At 44.1% G+C, this 20,651-nt stretch overlaps 1 protein-coding gene across 2 annotated transcripts in view; it reads right to left on the reverse strand.

Annotated features, from left to right (window-relative positions):
• DDHD1 (DDHD domain containing 1) overlaps positions 1–20,651 on the reverse strand; it is a 64,175-nt gene that overhangs the window by 17,939 nt on the left and 25,585 nt on the right. For both annotated transcript variants that reach the window (XM_085060978.1, XM_085060977.1), the window contains 4 exons: positions 16,255–16,383; positions 14,334–14,481; positions 3,888–3,994; positions 3,494–3,600 (listed from right to left, as the gene is read on the reverse strand). In XM_085060978.1, coding sequence (XP_084917104.1) covers positions 3,494–3,600; positions 3,888–3,994; positions 14,334–14,481; positions 16,255–16,383 — 491 coding nt within the window. The remainder of the gene's footprint in view (positions 1–3,493; positions 3,601–3,887; positions 3,995–14,333; positions 14,482–16,254; positions 16,384–20,651) is intronic.

Raw genomic sequence — 20,651 nt, forward strand, 5'->3', positions numbered from 1 at the left:
CAGAAAAGGAGCGCAGGAAGCCTGACCTGTGCACCCTCTCCAGCCTGAAGAGCAGGGCTGCTCCTGCAGGCTCTGTGGGGAAGGAATGTGAAGGAGATCTGAGGAACGGTGAGTTCTGCAAGCAGCTCTTCCCAAGTGTCAAGAGAGCTTGAGGAGAAAGTGCAAACTTGTTTCAAACTCAGCCAGGAGGCAACAGGGAGTGTGAGCCAGAGGGAGGGGGAAGAGGGTCCTTGAGAGCCAAGGGAAGGGCTGCAGCTCAAGGGTGGGTTGGGAAGGACTGGGAAAGCAAAGCTGAGGAGTTTTTACTCCACGTGGCCCAGGAGATGGTGCCAGCAGAGCTGGTGAGGCTGCTGACCCTCCAGGAGACAAGAGCTGTCACACTCCCTGATGGAATCACTGATGGATGCCAGAGGAGTGTCACAACAACAGGCCAGGAACAGATGGGAAGGGTTGAGTGCTTAGGGATGATGCAGGAAAGGATCTGGGGATGAGTCTGAGTCTCTCTCAGGACCCTTCTTGCTGCTGAAAAGCTGAGTCCAACCCATTGCTCACAAGGCACTGTGCTCAGGGTGAAGTTTAGGTTCAGGCAGAGCCAGCAACCAATCCCTTGATAAAGCTGAGAATTCATTCAAGGGCAATCAAATTAATTAAGCCAGCCATGGAAATGCGGCCAAGCAGCTCTTTCACTACTAACTTCAACAGAATATGCAAAACACCAGTGCTGAAATAATCTCAGTTTAAAATTTCCTGCTTTACATCTTGTTTTCAAACACACCTGAACCAGCTGCCTTTTACTGTGGAAAGGAGTGCATGACAGAATGGTGTTTCCATGAAAACCTTGTATCCAAGAGGGATGAAAGCTCTAGCAAAAGTTAATTCTTGTCCCAAATTTCAAGAGGCTGGTCATTAATTATCCCTTTTAACACGTGCAAAATGGCAAACCATGGAGCCATTCCAAGGTCAGGACTCGGAGCAACCTGGTCTAGTGGAAGGGGTTGGAATGAAATAATCCCTAAGGTCCCTTCCAACTGGAATTATTCCATGATTCTAGGTGGATGGTGAAGTTTCCCCACTTTTATAGTGCAATATTTGCACCAAATCTTTAGAGATCTTGGGATAAGGGATATAAATAATATTTATGCTGCACTAAAAGCATTTTCTGCCAAGATACATATCAATGATTTACAGAATTAGAATTAGCCCACAAGTAAGTACAGTGAAGCTCAGTAAAAAAAAAGGCAATTAACAGTATAACGAAGGTGACAACTCTGAATTTACTGTGCAACAATTAGTCTTTTTAATCTCTGCTGCAGCCATTTATTATTAAAGAAATATGAAGCTACAGTGACACAGATGACACTAAAACCCAGGATTGCATTACCCCAGATGGACCAGCAAGGTCAGAGGCACAATGTGCAATGACTGCTCATTTAGAAATAAGCCTGAGGTGCATCAAAACATCAATTTATTGCTTTTTTTTCTTACATCTGGGTAATGTTTGAAGAGGGATTTGGTCCAGATGAGAAGGCAGCACAGTTCCCTCCCAGCTGAATCTGTTGGCTGCAGTCTGAGACCAGACTGGGATGTTCACAGGGCTGTGCTGAATTATTAATGCCAGTCTGGTATCAATTCACATGCCAGAAGTCAGAGGCACCCTTTTGGATATTCTCCTGCCACAGGGTTCAGGTCTTGCTGAAACTGTTCACAAACAAACTGACACAAAAAACAACCTCAGAGGGTTTTTTTTAAATAAAAGTCGCAGCAAGAAAATAGGAGTTTGGAGAAAATAAGAGTGGCCTTGCAATTCTGCCAAAGCTTTGGGAAATTTATTTCCCAGGGGCAAAGGGAAGTTTAATAAGCTCCTTTTGAGATCCTTTGAGGATTTCTGGATGGAAAGCACTGGAAGTGAGCAGAATCCACAAAGAATCATGTTGGGGTGACAAAGCAGTGAGCAGGGACATCAGCTCTGAGCAATGTGTGACACTTCTGCTCACAGACAAAACTCATTCCTCAGCTGGAGTGAGCAAAGTGCCTCAAGAAAAACCCTCTGAAGATGGGAAAATCCTCCAGAATAAAGTTCCACTTGCCACTGCTGTGTTAAACTCTGCAAAGTTAGGTCACAGCAAACAAAAGGGGATAAGAAAGAGTAACTTGTGTGCACTGTTGCAAATATTTCAAGGAAATTCATTTGATGGAAAAAAACAACTTAGGATTTTGCAATCAGATCTAAGCACACTCATTCTGTGTCAATTCTCACACCCAGGGATGGTGATAAACCTGTAAAACTGCAGTTCCACTGAGCAATTAATTAAATTTTCATGCACTGCTGGTCTGCACACCTGAACTTTTTTCTACTCACTAATCCATTTCCCATAAGATGTCCACAGACATGCCAAGCCTCTAATGCAGTTTTAAAAACATCTGTTTGCAAGCTGCCTTTGAAATTTTCATCACTTGCCACAAAAGTTCATGTTGGCTTCAGGTACACAACAGACAGAGAAACCTGAGACAGAGTGGAGAGCCCTGATCAGTGAATTCTGCATTACAGAGCAGCAAGAGAGGGACAGATGTCAGTTTTAAAATTATTAAAAGACTTAATATAATTTGACTGAAAGGTAGCATCAAATTCCCAGGTGAGCTTTGAGGGTCTCACCTTGCCCCAGCCTAACCATGCTCAGGGTGCCAAGGCTGCAAAAGAATTAACACCACTCCATAAATAACACTGCCAGCACAGAAAAAACCTGCAATTTCTACAGAAATCAATCCTAAAACAGCCCCAGAGGGGTTTTTCAGTAAGTGTGATACACAAGGGGTGCTGCTGGGGTGAAGCACTGTGCATGTTTTACATTTATTCAGATTATTGTAATTTTTTCAGGTTATTATCATTTATTTAAGGCTTATCATTATTACAAGCCACTATGATTTCTTATCATATTTATGACTTTTCTCCTCTGATTCATGGGGTCAGTCAACAGCTACACAGATGAGACAAAGCAGGATGGGAGCATCCAGGATACCAACAGTCCCCATATAAACTGAGGAACTGGGGATCATTTTGGTTTCCCTGCAAGGCAAATGCACACAAACACACTCCAAAGTGCTGCCACCCCATCTGTCTTCAGAACTGGCAAAAATGAAGTGACAAATGTCCGTGGATATTGTCAGAGAGGCAAAAAGCATCTCAGCTCTATGGACTCCTATTGCTCTAAATATGAATACATTTTAAAAAATGCTGTTAAAGCCCTTCCCATTTCTTAGCTGTTTCAGACAGATATTTCTGCTCTAAATAAATCACACGGATTGTACTTTTTGCTTTCATTTTCTCCTCCCAGTCTTCAAAATTCGCCTACTACAGGTGACCGTGAAGTGTTAACATCCTCCCTGCAGCTTTTCCTTAGAAGGAAACCTTCCTGCCATTCCCAAACCCGGATTGCTTCAGCCTCCAAGCCCTTCTCCAGTAAAACTTCCACCAAAACCTGCTCCCCACACTCACCTCATCCCTGTAGAGAGGGCTGGTGTAGTACATGATGTCCATGGCGCTGCTGTTGAGCATATCCCGCAAGCCTCGCACCTTATCCGGAGTGATGGAGTCCACAGTGTCTGGGAAATTCAAAAAAAAAGAGATTTAATTACATCCAGGAGAAGGATAAAATCGAATCCCAGACTGGTTTGGGTTGGAAGGGACTTTAAAAGTCATTCAGGGATACTTTCCACTATGCCAGGTTGTTCCAAGCCTCATCCAGCCTGGCCTTGGACATTTCCAGGGATGGAAATGTGCAAAGCTGTGCAAAGAAAACCAAACAAAAATCCAAGCAAGGCACCAGCAGAGAGCACAGGTGGAAATTTTGGGGGCAATTTTGAGACTGCAAAAGAATTGAGTGCTGTACCTCCATCGAGGGTCAGCTTGGATCTCCACTCCACTGGAAGGAATTCCACGTGTGTTGCAAGATTGGAAAAATACTTCTCTTCCACTTTCCTTGCAGTATCTCTCATCCTGTAAAAAACAAAGGAACATGCTCCTGTAAAGACTCCTCTTGGTACAGCACATTTCCTGAATTTCTGCTTTTCCATCCCTATTAAAACATGTAATTCCCTCAACCTCAAGCTTTGGCTATAAATTGCCTAAACTCTCCTGTAATGAAAAAATTCTGTGCATTGCATGCTCCAGAGAGTTTAAATGTATCACACTATCAGCTTAACATAATCCACCTAAATTCAATTCAAAGGTATCTGTTAACTCTGGTGGGTTTGGAGCTGAATGTGGAAGTTAAGGATTAGAAAATTAGAAAAGAATTAGAAAAATCAGAAAATAGAAAATTAAGGATTTCATCTCTGCCTTGAAATCTAGAATCCACTGCAATCAACTTGACCAGTATAGAAGGAAGACAATTCAGTGCTTTTAAACCCCAAGAAAATTATTTATAATATGGTTTGAAAGAGCAGAAATTGATTTTAATTTTACATACTGAATTGGAAGGCTTGAGAACTCCGAGGCTGAGAAACAGGATCACTTAGGATTGTTTTAACTTGCAGATGGAGAGGCTTTTAAAAGACTTAATTTTTACAGCATATCTGAACAACGATGCACCTCTCTCAAGGAATTAGAAAAAATTTAAAATACCTAAACCCCAAAGTATATCTGACCCTCTCTGTTGTTTGGGGGAAAAGGGGAATAATGGTTTGTTATATTCTTTTAAAAATGGGACTTTGTGTTGTGTGAAAAATCCATCAGTAAAGAAGGAAAACCAGCATGAAATCATACAAGATACTAAAAATCCAGGCATTCTATCCACATCATTCATCATCCAAATGAGGAAGTGTTTTATTTCCCTTTCTTCCCTTTACCTGAATCCTGACCCCAACAGTATTCCCATTTTTGAAGATGAGCACAACAAACCAAATCCAACCCCAGTGCTGGGGTTCCAGAAGCTCCCAGTTCCAAGCATCAAGTTGGTTTTTTTATTTTTTTATTTTATTTCAGTGTTTCAATGGTCTTTTCCCCCAATTTTCAAAGCAACCCCCTTTTAATTAATTCTACGTCCAAAGGCACAATGACATTAATCTCCACCTGCACTTCCACTTGTCCAAATGCTGTTTAGTGAGTTTAATCCCTGAGCTGAGGCACTTTCCTTGGATATATTAAAGCTCCTCTGTTCCTCAGGAGAAATGAGAGTTCAGGAGAAATCACTACCAACACCTGGGGCAGGAATTGCTTCAGCTGCTCCAAGTGTTTGGCATTCCTGCACCAGCATTACCCAAAAATCCTACAGGGATAACTCTGCCAAAATCCTGTCTTGAAAAGGAGAAGGGATGGGGTAGGATTTTCTACAATAACAATTATTTCTTCTTCTCTATGGCTTTTTTTCCTTGTTGTTGTTGTTGTTTTCTCCAGGAAAAGTGAATTATGCTACTAAAAAAGCAGATAATTCATGTGCCACATTTTTGAGGAAGGCAGTGAAAACATTTTTTGCCATCATTGACACTTACCTGCTGATGAAAAAAAGGAAAAAGGGGGAAAAAAAGGAGGAGGGGAAATCAAATGGGGAGATGGAAAAAGTGGGGGGAAGGGGAAGGAAAATTGGAAAAGTAATAGAAAGGGGAAGGGGAAGAAGGGGGCACAGGAAAAAAAGAGATAAAGGAAAAAAGGGGGTAAGGAAAAAAAGGGATAAAGGAAAAAAGGGGGAAGAAAAAAGGGGAAAAGAAGAAAAAGGGGGAAAGAAAAAAGGGGAAAATAAAAAAAAGGGGGAAAGAAAAAAAGGAGGAAGGGAAAAAGGGGGTAAAAGGAAAAAAGGGAGGAAGGGAAAATGAGAGGAGGGTAAAAAAGAGAGGTAAGGGGAAAAAAGCAGAGAAAGGAAAATAAAAGGGGGAAAGGGAGAAAAAGGGGAAAGTGAGAAAAAAAATGGGGAAAGGGAAGTAGCATCCTTCCCATCCATTTTTCCCAAGCAGTCACTGAAGGGCTGTGCAAAAAGCCAAGAAATGCAACTGCTCAGCATCTTTATTTTTAAAGCCTGGAGTGATTGCAGTCCTAATCTCCTGGATTCTCGTCCAACGAGATGGCAAAGGTTTAAATAAAGCAGAATATCCTTCCCATGGTAAGGGGGGGAAAAAATTTCAGCAAGAGGATCTGCTTAAATCAGGGATGATTTAAGTCCTAATTTAAGATCCATTCCTGCCAAGCACAAAACCCTCCCTGCCACCCCCACATAGAATTCCTAGATTATGAAGAAGATAAAAATTCAGTGGATATATTAACATTCCTGGAGTCCCTGAGTCAGCAAAATAGAGATCTTTGGAAATGCTCACATTGGTATTGCCAAGACAGCTTCTCTCTCTCTGCATGAAGGAGGTGGTTTTGGCTGGGATAAAGTGAATTTTCCTGCTGGTACAGCACGTTTTGGAGTCAGGATGAGCATAATGTTGATAACACACTGATATTTTGGTTGTTTGGGTTGTGTTTACCCTAAATCAGGGACTTTTCAGTGTCTCATGCTCTGCCAGTGAGGAGCTGCTTATTCTTATTCACATTCTCATTCTCTCTTATTCTCTCTTATTCTTAGTCTCTCTCATTCTTATTCTTACTTATTCACATTCTTATTCTTATTCTTACTAATTCTCACTTATTCTTATTATTTTTCTTACATATTCTCATTCTCATTCTTATCCTTATTCTTACCACCACCATTACTATTACTATTACTATTACTAATAGTATTATTATTATTATCATTATTAAACTGTTCTTATCTCAACCCACAGGTTTTACCTTTCCCCAGCTCTCCTCCCCACCCCACTACAGCTGCAGGCTGGGGTTAAAGCATGACACCAGCAAAGAGGTATTCAGCAAGAGTTAAATTCAGCAGGAAATTAGCCAAGCAGCAAATTAAAGCTGCTCAGCTTAAAAGCACAGAAATGTTGCATGAAAAAAGCACAGAACTGTACACAGCAACAATTACTTTAAGTGAAGGAAATGGTAAATAACCTAACAGAGCAGGAAAAAAAATCCAAATTATTTACACATCATTAACAGCTGGAAATATTATGGATGAGTAGATATTAGACATCCCCATCTTTAAATACAATAATTGCAGGGCTTCCTACAGACTGAAAGGGTCCAGGTCTTACTGAAGCTGCTCACAAACAAACTGACTCAGAGGGTTTTTTTAAATAAAAGTCACAGGAATTTGGAGAAAATCGTGTGGTATTGCAATTCTGCCAAAGCTTTTGGGAAAAGCTTCAGGTCTCCCCTCCTAAAAATTGTGTGGGTTTTGTGTCCTCATCCAAAATTTTGGAGATGTAAAACTTGATTTTACTCAGATGTGGGTTCACCACGGGGCAGTTATAGTTGTCCAGAGGGAGTTCTGCCTCCAACAGAATGGTCCAAATTTGTAAAATTCCAGAATGGTTTGGGTTGGAAGGACCTTAAAGCCCATCCAGTTCCACACCTTCCACTATCCCAGGCTGCTCCAAGCCCTGTCCAACCTGGCCTTGGACACTTTGAGGGATCCAGGGGCAGCCACAGCTTCTCTGGGAACTCTGCCAGGGCCTCACCACCCTCACAGCCAGGAATTTCTTCCCAATATCCCATCTCTCCCTGCCCTCTGGCAGTGGGAAGCCATTCCCTGTGTCCTGTCCCTCCATCCCTTGTCCCCAGTCCCTCTCCAGCTCTCCTGGAGCCCCTTTAGGCCCTGGAAGTGCTCTGAGCTCTCCCTGCATCCTTCTCTCCTGCTGGGATGATCCTGAACAAACACTGACAATCAAACCCCAAACCCCAGCTCTGTGCACATCTCCCTCAAGCCTTGCAGAACACATCCTGCTAGAAGTGCACAGAAACTCTGTTCCATCCCATTTTTGTCACCTGTCACCTCCCTGATGTCACAGGCTGTCAGAGGAGCACTTCACCCTCTCATTATCTCCCAGCAGCAAAGGCACATCCATCTCCTGCTCCCAGGAATCATTGAAATTCCCAGTGCAACACATCCCAGCCACATCCAATGGCACTGCACCACATCCCCCACTGATTCTCATCGGCAGCTTGATAGAAACTCTGAAGAAAATTGGCTGTAATTTCCAGGCAATGTAGCTACAGCCACATGCAAACCCCCAGCACACACACCTGCTTATCTGTTCTGCTATGAAGATGATTTGTTTTGGGGTTTGTTTTTTTTTTTTTTCTTCTGGCTCTTAAAAATAAATTCCTTTTTTTTCAATTTTATTAGATGGCAAATCCTTCTACTCACCTGCTAAATCAACACCAACTGAAGTCATAAATCCTCATCTAAGCAGGCAGAGAATCCACCTGGTACAAATGCATGTTGAAATACTGACCCCAGAGCAAACAATTACTTGAATCTATGCATTGAAACACAAGGAAACAACTCTAATTTATGATTTTTCTAAAGGAAAAACCCACTCATGAACAGATGCAATGCACATCTTAGAAAGAATTCTCACACATTGCTATTTCCCATGCAAGAAGTAATGGCCTGAAAATAGCTAGTTGGAGATTCACCCTGAATAAAATGTGCCTGGATGCCTTTCCCTGATTAAAATAATAAATAACCAATCTGTATTTTCACATATATACATCCTTGCTTAAGTGAGTGTATGCCAGAGATATGTTAACATATTTAGAATTATTACAGTGGGTGTTTTTAATCTCATGCTACGAGTTTTATGCTTGTGTAGGATTTACAAATCCTGCATTAAAAACTGGGGAGCTACAAACTCGAGTTATCTCCAGCTACTTCCCATATTTTACAGAATGATGCTGATGGTAACAGAGCAAAATGCCTGAAAGCTTGATGAAACTATTCCTTTTAATTTTCATTTTAAAGTTGTCTTTGCAGACTCTCTTCAGTCAGATGATGCATGAGCAAGAAATAGGGAATGGTCTTGAATTTAAACCTTAAACCTGAGAACTTCTTACTGTGAACTCTTGATTTCAAAAAATCATAGAGTCCTGCAATGGTTTGGGTTGGAAAGGACCTTAAAGCTCATCCAGTTCCAACCCCCTGCCATGGGCAGGGACACCTTCCACTGTCCCAGGTTGCTCCAAGCCCTGTCCAGCCTGGCCTGGAATGTTCCAGGGATCCAGGGGCAGCCACCTGGATATTCTGTTCCTCAGTTCCAGTGCCTCACCACCCTCACAGTGAGGAATTTCTTCCCAATATCTCCTCTAAAGTTGCCCTCTGTCAGTTTAAAGTCATAACCCCTCATCCCATCACTCTCATTCTGAGACAGGGCAATGGGATGTCCCCAGAAAAAAAACATCTCAATTCTCACTATTCCCTGCAAGGCCATGTGGATCCATTCCTGGATTTTGGTCCCAGAACTGGTAAATCATGTTCTAAATCATTCCCCAACTGCTCTCACCCCACTGGAGTTCCCTCAAACACAGAGCAGAGCTCACTGCCTCTTTGAGGAAATCATCCCACGAGTCACTCAGGAAACTCAGGGCTGGCTTGGGCTGAATTTGCTGAGCTGAAGTGAGAGCAGCAGCCATGAGTAATAAAAATGGAGATGTGCTGCAGCCAGAGGAAATGGGAGGGTGGCTGTTTCCCAAAGCTGAGCTGCAGAAATGCCAACTCCAGCCTCGCTCCGGGCGCATCTCAAAGAGCAACTGCGAGACACAAGTCATGTTCTGCCTCTGCTGCTCTCAGAAATTTGCTGTGAAAATCGCTGCTCTGTGACACACACAGACTCATCTCACTTCAGAGGAGAGACACAGAAATTCTGGGATGCAAACAAAGGAAGCACGGCTGCGATTCACACTTCATCCTTTTGAAGGGATTTTGCACCATCAGAGGAACTGAAGCTGCTTTGTTGGCGGATCACAGGATCCTGGGACAATCCTGGGACAATCCTGGGACAATCCTGGGAGATCCAGGTGCTCCAGACTTCCTCCCAGCACTCCTTGCCCTGCAGGGAGATGCTGGCACACAGCACAGCAGGCATTCCCTGTCCCCATTGTCACCTCCAGACTCCACACCACTCACTCCCATCTTCCACGTGGAATCCCAAAATTTCAGACCGACAGTTTACAGGGAGATCACACAGACAGCAGGGATGGTGTGGGAAGGGAAAGGGCAGAAAAAGGGATGGGGAGAGGCTGGGAATGGGGACAGCCCTGGGGATCCACCCAAGTCCTGAACAGGCTGTTCCAGCTCCTGTCCACGTGTTAGATAATAAACAGCCAGCCATGTGTTAGGTAATAAACAGACACCAAACAAGCTCTTACAGAAGTATTTCATGCCCTAACTATCACCTTTTACCTCTTGGGCTGAACTTCTCTTTCAAGGCAAGATCAAGCTGAAACCTGTAAGCTAATATTTACCATCTGGATGCTTTATTTGGAATTAATAGCTCCACCAAAGGATGAAAAACAAGCATCTGATATGTATTTAATGCAATGCAAGCATTTAAATGGAACATGAAGCTAACAAATACCTGAAGAGCTAAAATTACAGAAAAGATTTTACAGGAAAATCTTCATTTGAGATTCCAGCAGCACATATTAATGCAGTGAAAGGCTTCTGAGAGGCTCTGCACAGGCTTGCATATCAATGGAAATGCACCAAAATAGCTATTCCGAAGTAATTATCCTAATGATAATCCACAATTAAAATGCTTTCTAATGGGACTTGCAATAAAAATGTAATTGGTGACTAGGCCAAGATGCTGGTGCTTGTGCAGACAGCAATTTTTGTGCCATGAACAGCAGCACAGACAAATGTGATTTTTGAATCCAAGCAGGAGATGCAGACAGAGGCAGAGCCCAGCTCTGGGGTGAGAGCAGCCCAGAAGTGACACAACATTCCAGCTGTTTGGGAAAAACACAGGAGAGTTGTTTCACTCATTCCTGAAGCACAGGAGCTGATGAAATTGAGTTCAGCCTAAAGGTCTGAGCCCTGCCTGGCTCAGGTGAAAGGTCTGAGCTTTACCTGTGTCAGGTAAAACAGCAGGAGCTTTGAAAAGGAGGTTGGAAATGTGGATAATAACATTCCCAAATGTCCAGAGGAGGCACTGAGATGATCAGAGGGATGGAGCAGCTCTCCTGTGAGGAAAGGCTGGGGGAGCTGGGATTGTTCAGCCTGGAAAAGAGAAGCTCTGGGGTGACCTAAGTGTGGCTTTGAAGGGAACCTAGAAGAGAACTGGGAAGGGACTCCAAGGGATGGAGGGACAGGACACAGGGAATGGCTTCTCACTGCCAGAGGGCAGGGTTGGATGGGAATTTGGGAAGGAATTGTTCCCTGTGAGGGTGGGGAGGTCCTGGCACAGGTTGCCCAGAGAAGCTGTGGCTGCCCCTGGATCCCTGGCAGTGTCCAAGGCCAGGTTAGAAAGGGCTTGGAGCAACCTGGGATAGTGGAAGTTGTCTCTGTTCATGGAATGAGATGAGCTTTAAGGTCCCTTCCAGCCCAAACCATTCCATGATTCTAAATTATTCTCAATATGTGTAACAACATCTCTCCCATTCACCCACAAATTCTACAAAACCAGAAATCAGCTTCTGCGACAAAAACACATTCCAAATACGAATATGTGAGTGTGTACAGCAAAAAGACATCCCAAAGGCATTTATTTTCAAGCTGACACTGCACCTTATCACAAATCAAGGAATTCCAGCATTCTGCACCTGATGGCAAATAAAACCCCCTCCAGTTAATTTTATTTCTGCTGAATATAAACCCAAATATTACGGCAGAATGTAGACTACAAAGCCTTCTCCCTTCAATAACCATCTCTGTGGTACCAACACAGCTAAGAGCACATTATTCTGCTCACACTGGGGCAGCTGAATCCCAGCTCCAGCCTGGAGGAGGGACTGTCTCTCCCCAGACGAGCTCCCAGTGAATCTCAGAGCTGACAGGAGCAGCTTGTTGCACCAGCTGCCATGCTACATTTAGATAATAAATGTGTTTAACTACACAGAGGAGAAACAAAATTGTGTCACATCCACCACGGACCTGCTCATCCAAGCATCCCTGAAATGCAGCTTTTCCCATGCACCTACTCACAGGATACCCTGCAACCACAGCATCCAGCCACGTTAATGAGGGGACTGAGCTGCAGTCCTTAATGAAATTAGCAGAGATAATTGGGAATTTCCCTGGACGAGGGTTCTGTTTTCACCTCTGCAAGCAGCAGGATGTGCCTAATGATGCAGCAGCATCATGTGAGCTGCAGCAGCTTCTTCTCAAGGTGGTAACCTGAGGACAGAACGTGTCAAATGTGCTCTGGTGGGCTCCAGCCACAGGTTTCCTACTAAAGAAAGTGCATTTAAAAGGAAAAAAAACCACCCCCACTGACATCTTCTCTCTTTAGTTTATACTTCAAAGTATGAATGGTCAAAAAATACTTTTCCTTAGTCATTTTTCAACAGGCACCACTGTGTCCCTAAGGAAAAAGCATGTAAAAAACCACCCCAAACCCCAAACATCACACACATGTCATGGATGAAGGTGCTAACAGAAAGTGCCAGCAAGGCTTGTGAGAGCTTGGCAGACATTTCCTTCTGAAATCTCTCCCTAGAACATATGGGATGTTCCTCACTGATAAGTTTTAAGTTGTTACTTAAAAAAAAAAAAAAAAGAGCGAAAAAAAAAAGATACTTCAGTCTAAAATGATGCCTTAATTTGCAAATTTTGAACAGAATGCACAATTTATGCCAATAATTAGCATTTTAAAAGGCTGTGCAATGCTGTCTGGTATTTCTTGAAGATGTGAGGAGTGAGATTTACTGAAGCACTTAAAGTCTTCTTTCCTTTTTGGAGAAAATATTTCATACACTGGGCTGCCAATTAGAGCAGGACTTAGGGAATGAACATCTCTGCCCTGTGACCTGAGCTGAAGTTAATCCACCCATATAACCCCTGTAACTATGGAAAATGGAGCAGGGAGAAAGATAATGCAGAAAAAATTATTAATGATTCCAAGGCTGAAGTTTTATTTCTGGTCACTGTTAAAAAAGCAGTTTATATCGAGGCTATTTGTATTCCCAGTGTAATTCCATCCTATAAAATGGAAGTTTGTACACTTATTTGTAAAAGCCCACAGCACAGGAACCACTGGGTTTTGCAATGTTTCTGTCAGTCTGATGGAACTGGAGCTATGTGGGACACACCTATTGAACCACCTGTGCAACACAGGTCTGTAATTAACACCCTTTAAATCTGTAATTAACACCTTTTCAGCCTCCTCTTTCAGCTAATGAGGGATTCCTCAGGGCCACCTCATCCTCCACAAATCTGTCAGGTGGACTTTATTTTTCTAAGAATCAAAACCATCATTGCAGGTGCCAAAAATCCCAGACTGCTTTGGGTTGGAAAGGACTTAGAGATCACAAAGTTCCAAGCCCTGGCATGAGCAGGGATGGCTCTCAACAGACATGGGTCCAGCCTGGTCTGGAACATTGCCAGGAATGGGGAATGGCAGCCACAGCTCTGGGAAACATCATTCCCAACAGCCATTAGCAAACCACTCTGCACAAGAGACACTCACTGAAGAGATTTCACAGCCTTTTGATCTCATTTCAGCTGGGCTCTGGGCACAGAACTCCATGAGCAGTGCCACAGTGACAGCTCCCAGCTCCATCAAGGGCTTCTGTCCCGTTAGGAATGACAATATTCCTGTATTCTCCCCATTCCCCCTCTTTTACAGGATGCAGTTTGCTTGCCCACTGTCCCAGCTCTGAGAGATTCCACTCTGACATTAACTTTCCCACACCACTTCATCAAAAATTTTCTGCTCAGTTACTCACTTCCTATTCCTAACCCAGTGAATTCAGCCATGTACTACTTAGAAACAACATCTCCCTCGATTCTGACCAAATGAAAAACTTCTCCCTGCTCAGGAGAGTCACTGACCACAAGTACCAGAATTTCACATGGAATCCTTCAGGCTGGAAAAACCTCCAAGGTCCAAGCTGTGCCAAATCCCCACAGCACTGAGTGCCACATCCTGTCCTTCCCTGGACACCTCCATGGATTGGGACTCCAAACCTCCCTGGGCAGCCACTTCCAATGCTTAACAACTCTCTCCATGAAGAAATTCCTCCTGATGTCCAACCTGAGCCTCTCCTGGTGCAGCTTGAAGTTATGTCCTCTCTGAAAGTCACAAGTGCTGCTGATAAAAATCAGAATAAATCTTTGCTCTTCTGGTTTTTCCTAAGCCCATACATCCCAATTAACATAAATAGTGTACCCACAATGTACAGGTTAATGACAAAGGGGAAGAGGAGCAGAAGGAAACAGGGGAAGATTCAGCCCAAACCAAAGGCTCTGCTGTCACTCAACAGCCTCACACTGAGGCCACTCCAAGCATTCCAAAGCACTCACATGGCTGTGTTCTTGATGATCCTTCCTTGGTCCATTTTCTGCCCAATCCCATGCACCACAAACACAATGTGACTGGTCTGTGGTGGCTTGTCTTCTAACGTGGCTTCTTCTACATAGCCTCTATGTAGCCTTGTCCCACTGCTGGAGGCTGAAAAAAGAACATTATCCCCCATCAGTGACATTCTGGGGTCTCATCTGCTGACAGAAGCTTGGCTTTTCCCAGACCAACACGCTGAAAATCAGATTATATAATGCATAATCACAAAATTAAAGGATTAGCATCTATTTTTAAATATATGCACTTGTAAACCCCTGAAAGATTTGAGCACCCAGGTGATATCAATACCCATTTCCACTGCAAAGGGAACTCATTTTGGGGATGTTTTGGCAAACAGCTCTTCAGAAAACAGCTGTGAAACTGTGCACCCAGTTTTATAACACAATACCCTTCTCCTGGTGTCTCAACCATCAAACTTCCTTCTGTCTCCACCTTACTCCCACAGCATGGAAGGATCATGGAAATGACCTGGCCATGGAAGGGATTAAGTGTTGTCACTTTAGCCACCCCAGTTGAGAGAGCTGGTTGAAAACCTCCACTGTTTTGGATTTTGATGGGGAAAACCTGCTTTGTTTTGAGCTGCTCCAACCTCAAATTTCCCCAGCTCGTTCTCCAGCTTGGTGGCCAAACCAAAAGTCGATTCCCCCGGGTAAATGTGGACATTTTCTCCCAGCGGTGCTGATGGACTGACACACCCAGGGGCACCATGTGCCTCCATCCCCCTCTAGTGACACTCAGGGGACCACGCCAGGCACCAGTGCTGGCCTCAAAACCTGCAACTAACAACTTATTTGGGCTTCAAAGAGCAGGAAAACACCCCAAACCCACCAAGAGCATTTTTGACCCAAGACAGGTTTTGTTTACCAAGTGAACTTCTATTTGATACTTCCCCTCCCAAACTCTTTAGGGCAGATCTTATTATTTATTACACATTATCCCACTGATGTTCTGGATAAATTACTTCATTTCTTCTGGAACTGCAGCTCTGAATGATATTATTTTTTTAGGAAACATGAATTAAGTATCCACCCAGGAGCCCTGCAGGGTAAGAGGGCATTAATTACAGGGCAGAGGGATGGAGATCAAAGTCAGACCTATTACCTGACCTTGCCTCTTCAAGTAACAAACCACACTGTAAGTTCTTGTTTTGGTGTCCTGCACAGGACAAATTCCCATTTTCTAGGTTGGCAATAATCTGATTTTTCCTTGAGAGACACCACATTGTCTCCCAACCATCTCAGCCTTGCTGCCTTTCTGGGAGTTTTGAGCTTGAACGAGCCTGAGTTCCTTCTGGAAATATTTTCTGTCTAAATGCCCTTTCCTGTCAGTTCAGACTTCTGTTTCATGAACAGAGAAAAAGGGCTGGATGGAGGTGGGGAGAGTAGGAAGGTATGGTCATGTATTTACGGAATGCATCATAATGTGTAAGTACCCAGCAGCAAAGTTAAGGCTGCAGAAGGAACTGTAATATTTATATTAGTACCGTAATAAATCTAATTTTAACTTTACAGTAGCTGCTGAACTCTGCCACTGTAACATTTTCATGTATTTGTCATATAGTGCTAACTGCTGCATCCAAACCCATCAAAATAGGGAATAAAATTAAAATATGATAAATCAAACATGTAATAGAAATAAAATTTTAAAAAATTAAGATTTACATCTAGTTACAATTAGATACACAACCTAAGGACTCCGAATAAAATATGAATATATAAAATGAATTTTTATTTAAAATAAAAAACCACAATGGCCAAAATGGGCTACCTGCATTAAAACTCCACATTTCCTTCTGGAGTCAAAGCAACAAACTTAAAATGCTGGCATTTCCAATATTCCTTCACAAACCTTGGGAAACATTACCTTTGGAAAAGCCCAACTTTTGTGTAACAGTCCTTGCAATTTTGGATGTGGTGGCATCACTGTACAGATACACTTCATCCACACTGTGCCAATCCACGTGGTTGCGACTCAACTTTAGACTGTGAATAGCTGCAGCAAAAAGGAACAACACTGGAGTTAGGTGGGTAAGAGGGAAAAAAAACCTCTTTAAATACAGAGAGAGAGAAAAAAGGGGATTTACACACTAGAGCTCCATGATGCCAAAATTCCTGTTATATCTTACCTGGAGAAATTTTGGCATTTAGGATTAACCTGAGCAGGACGAGCAGCAGTTTTGGAGACCACCTGTGAGGATGTTTCACATATTCCCCTCCCACCCTCATTTTGGGGTGGCAGGTTCCCAAAATACTCCCTTCAAGGGTGCAGGGAGATGGATCCTGAAGTACTAGAGGTGGGTGTGATGATCAGGTATTTTCACCACTAAAAAAATATTGGAATTTCAGCCTTCCCTCCCAGGAGAGCTGCTCTGCTCAAACACAGAGCCTTTCAAGGCTCTCTTGCTAGAAGGCTCCATGTCTTCCCTTTCAGAAATATCTCAGAGCTGGAAATGCAGCTCAATGAGCCTCTGAATGAGCAATTTCTGGCACAGAAGAGAATTCAGCTCTTTCAAAAGCCACCAAGAGCTCCAGCGGTTGGATGTTTTTTTTCTGCGCGCTGATTGTGTTTTCCAGATTTGGAACTGCCTGAGCTCTGGGCGACCTCATGACACACAGCCTGACTGTCAGGATTAAACAACAGGCATGTTGTGATGCAAATCAAGATCATCTCAGGCTTGGGGCTTGCAGGAGCTGATTTACAGCAGTTTGGATTTCACCAAAATTCAATGCTGAGGTCTCCTGGAACGTGGGGTGCACAGCATTTGGAGAGCTGACAGCAGCAATAGCCCTGTGCCCAAAGAAATGGTGATTTAACTGGCACTGCCCTTGCTGAGGAGTCCAAAGTCATGGAAAACACCCAGAGGGGTTGTTTTGAGGTTGTTTTTTTCCACAGCAAGCAGAGCTCTAACCTGTCTCCTACTTGAACCACCCAAATGGATTTTTGATATTCTTCTACAAACATTCTGAGAAAGCCTGAGCCATCACAATTCCCAGTTTTAACTCTGCTGAGGCACAGACCAGCCATGCTCAGCCAGATGTTGTGACCTTTCTCCTGTAAGATTTTTTGTTTCTTTGCCAAAGCAGACAGACTTGACATAGACTGATGAAAACCCGAATGAAATCTGTAAGGAACAAGGGGATTAGGAGAGGATTAGCCCTTGTGTTGTGGTAAACAACTGACTCACCAAAATAACTGGAATTACAGAGTTGTTTTACACTGACAGAGCGAGGAGAGGAAGGGAAATAAGCCTGACTTTGAGGAGCAGAAATGGCCTGTCCAGGAGGTCCTCAAGAATTGTTCCATCTGCATTCTGCAAGATCCCTCTCAGAGAATGATCCTAGGGAAGCTGGCAGAGGAGGGATGGAAGTTTGATGCCTTTGGGGGAAGTTATGTTCAATGTAAAAAAAAAAAGAAGAGACATGGTTGGATCTCTTATTACCACTGGAAAAACAGCAGTTTGGGGAGCAGTGATCCTTCAATTCCTTCTGGAATCAAGTCCAGACTCTCTGCTGGAAAGAACATACAGGAAGAAGCAGCTTTTCCCTGCTCTGCATTAATTATTCTCACTTGGGAAGAACAAATTCCTGACTTTTGTGTTGTTCTTCCTGAACATGGACATTGAGGGAACATCAGCATCAACTACAAGATGTGGAAGGACTGAGGAATTGCAAATGAAGTTCAGCAGGGCCAAGTGCAAGGTCCTGCACCTGGGGCAGGGCAATCCCAAGCACAAATCCAGGCTGGAGGGAGAATGCATTGAGAGCAGCCCAAGGAGAAGGATTTTGGGGTGTTGGGGAATGAGAAGATCAACATGACCCAGCCAGGTGTGTTTGCAGCCCAAATGTGTCCTGGGCTGCATCCACAGAAATGGGACCAGCAGAGAGCTGGGCGGGGAAGAGAAGCTTCAGGGAGAGCTCAGAGCTCCTGCCAGTGCCTAAAGGAGCTCCAGGAGAGCTGGAGAGGGACTGGGGACAAGGGGTGGAGGGACAGGACACAGGGAATGGCTTCCCACTGCCAGAGGGCAGAGTTAGATGGGATATAGGGAAGGAATTCCTGGCTGTGAGGGTGGTGAGGCCCTGGCACAGGTTGCCCAGAGAGGCTGTGGTTGCCCCTGGATCCCTGGAAGTGTCCAAGGCCAGGTTGGATGGAGCTTGGAGCAACCTGGGATGGTGGAAGGTGTCCCTGCCCATGGCAGGGGTGGCACTGGATGTTCTTTTAGGTCCTTCTCAACTCAAACCATTCTGGGATTCCAGGGAATCGTCAGCACTATTTCTCTGCATATTTAGTAATGCTTTCAGAAGAGAACCTTAAAAATGTGGCCTACTGTTAACACACCACCACCTGACACTGCCAGGGACCTTCAGTAAGACCAAACTTGTCCCTTGACAGCACAGTGACCTCTCTGAGATGTGTTATTCATATCCTCATTGCCTTCAAGCTCAGATAAATTTCTCGCAGCACTTGGACTATAAACTCTTCCTTTCTACCCACCACACAGAGCAAAACAAAACAAAACCACAAATCACGTGTTGGTCTTTGCTTTTCAGTTTTCCTTCAGCCACAAAATATCAGGAGTTTTTAGGTAAGTGGCAGGATCCAGGAGAGGCATATGGACAATGCTTTCCAGAGGATCTACCAATTTGCCAGTAAGGTAATAAATGTTGCAATTTTAACTGACATATTTACATTTCATTTTGATCGTCTCAGTAAGTTTTGTTTGCAGACACATTCCCTGCTTTGCTTTGCAGTGCCTGTCCATGCACAAAGTCCAAACCACCAGCAGAGAGCCCCAGTCCCTGAAAAACCAGTGGCTGCAGGACATTCCAAAGGCACCACACACTCCAGGGCAGGATTTGGGACAACATTTCCAGGGTGTCTATCCTCCCAACCAGGAATAGGCATATTTCTTTAAAAGTTAAGGAATCTCCTGGAGCAAACAAACTAAGCTGGGTGGTCCACCTTGGCACTCTGTTCTGAAATTCCTTGGGATGCACTGTTAAAATCCCACAGGCTGCACTGCTTGGGGATCAGTGTCACAGATTTTCATCTTCCCTTTTTAATTGATATAAATATTGGGATGTCTCTTTATCCTCAAGCCCTGGATGTGATGTCCACAAACCTTCTGCCCCAGGCTGGACAGGGCTTGGAGTCACCTGGGATAGTGGGAAGTGTCCCTGTCCATGGCAAGGGTGGAATGAGATGAGCTTTAAGGTCTCTTCCAACCCAAACCATTCTGGGATTCGATTCTGTGATTATTTGACAGTGAAGAGATGATGAAGACCTTTGAGAGTTCAACCAAAATGAGCTTCTGCTGCTGACAGCCCTGGGGAGTGTTAACAGTGAGACAGGGAACACGAAAATGCATTTTTGGAGAGGATTTGACAGCAGTCTGAGAAGAAACACCCTAAAAAAAAAAAAAAAAAAAAAAAAAAAGAAAAATAGCCAAACTGTGCTTTGCAGGTATAGGATTTCACAGGCTGCCCCTCCTGCTTTGAAACTGAACCTGAGGAAGGGAAAGTGATATTTCCTGAGGATGAGGAGATAACAGGATTGACATTGCCAGTGCAGAAGGAGCAGTGCCTGTCCTGGGAACCTCGAGGGGCTCACACTGACAGCTCAGGGGCTGTGCATGCCAGCAGCTGTCACAGCATGGCACGAAGCCACCACGGCATGTCCCTGCCTGGCTGAGAGAGCCACAGCACAGAATTCAGATCAGACACAGGGGAATCTCTCTGTGCTCATCCCTCTGCCTGCTGGCTCCTCCAGGAGCACAAATTCCACACTTGAGGAGTGTCCTAGGTTGCAATATTGATGTAGTTAAGTATTCTATTACCACCAGCTGTGGGCCATTAGCTGCTATCACCCACTCCGGATGACAGGCAATGGGCCATCCGTTAGCTATTATCACTTGCTAACGACCCACCCCGCAAGACAGGCAATGGGCCATCAGGGACCCACCGTGTGACTCATGGACTTATCTCATCCCATTGTGAGATGCTCTGCCAAGGAGGGAGGAGCCAGGTGTTCCCACCTGGATATAACCTGGCCCTGGAACTGCCTGAGCTAGCCCTGTCTACTGGGTTCCCAGAGGACGAGAGCTACCACTGGATCTTCAGCTGGAGACTAGACCTTCACAGGATCACCGCTTCAACTGGACTACTTCAGTTGGACTGCTACTACCACCCTAACAGGGTGTTAGGCTGTATCTGACTTTGTCAGTGCTTTTCCTTGTATTATTTCACTTATTTTTAATTTCAATC

The sequence above is a fragment of the Lichenostomus cassidix genome, chromosome 5 (assembly GCF_008360975.1).
Source record: "Lichenostomus cassidix isolate B80296 chromosome 5, HeHo_3.0, whole genome shotgun sequence".
In the NCBI taxonomy this organism is placed as follows: Eukaryota; Metazoa; Chordata; class Aves; order Passeriformes; family Meliphagidae; genus Lichenostomus; species Lichenostomus cassidix.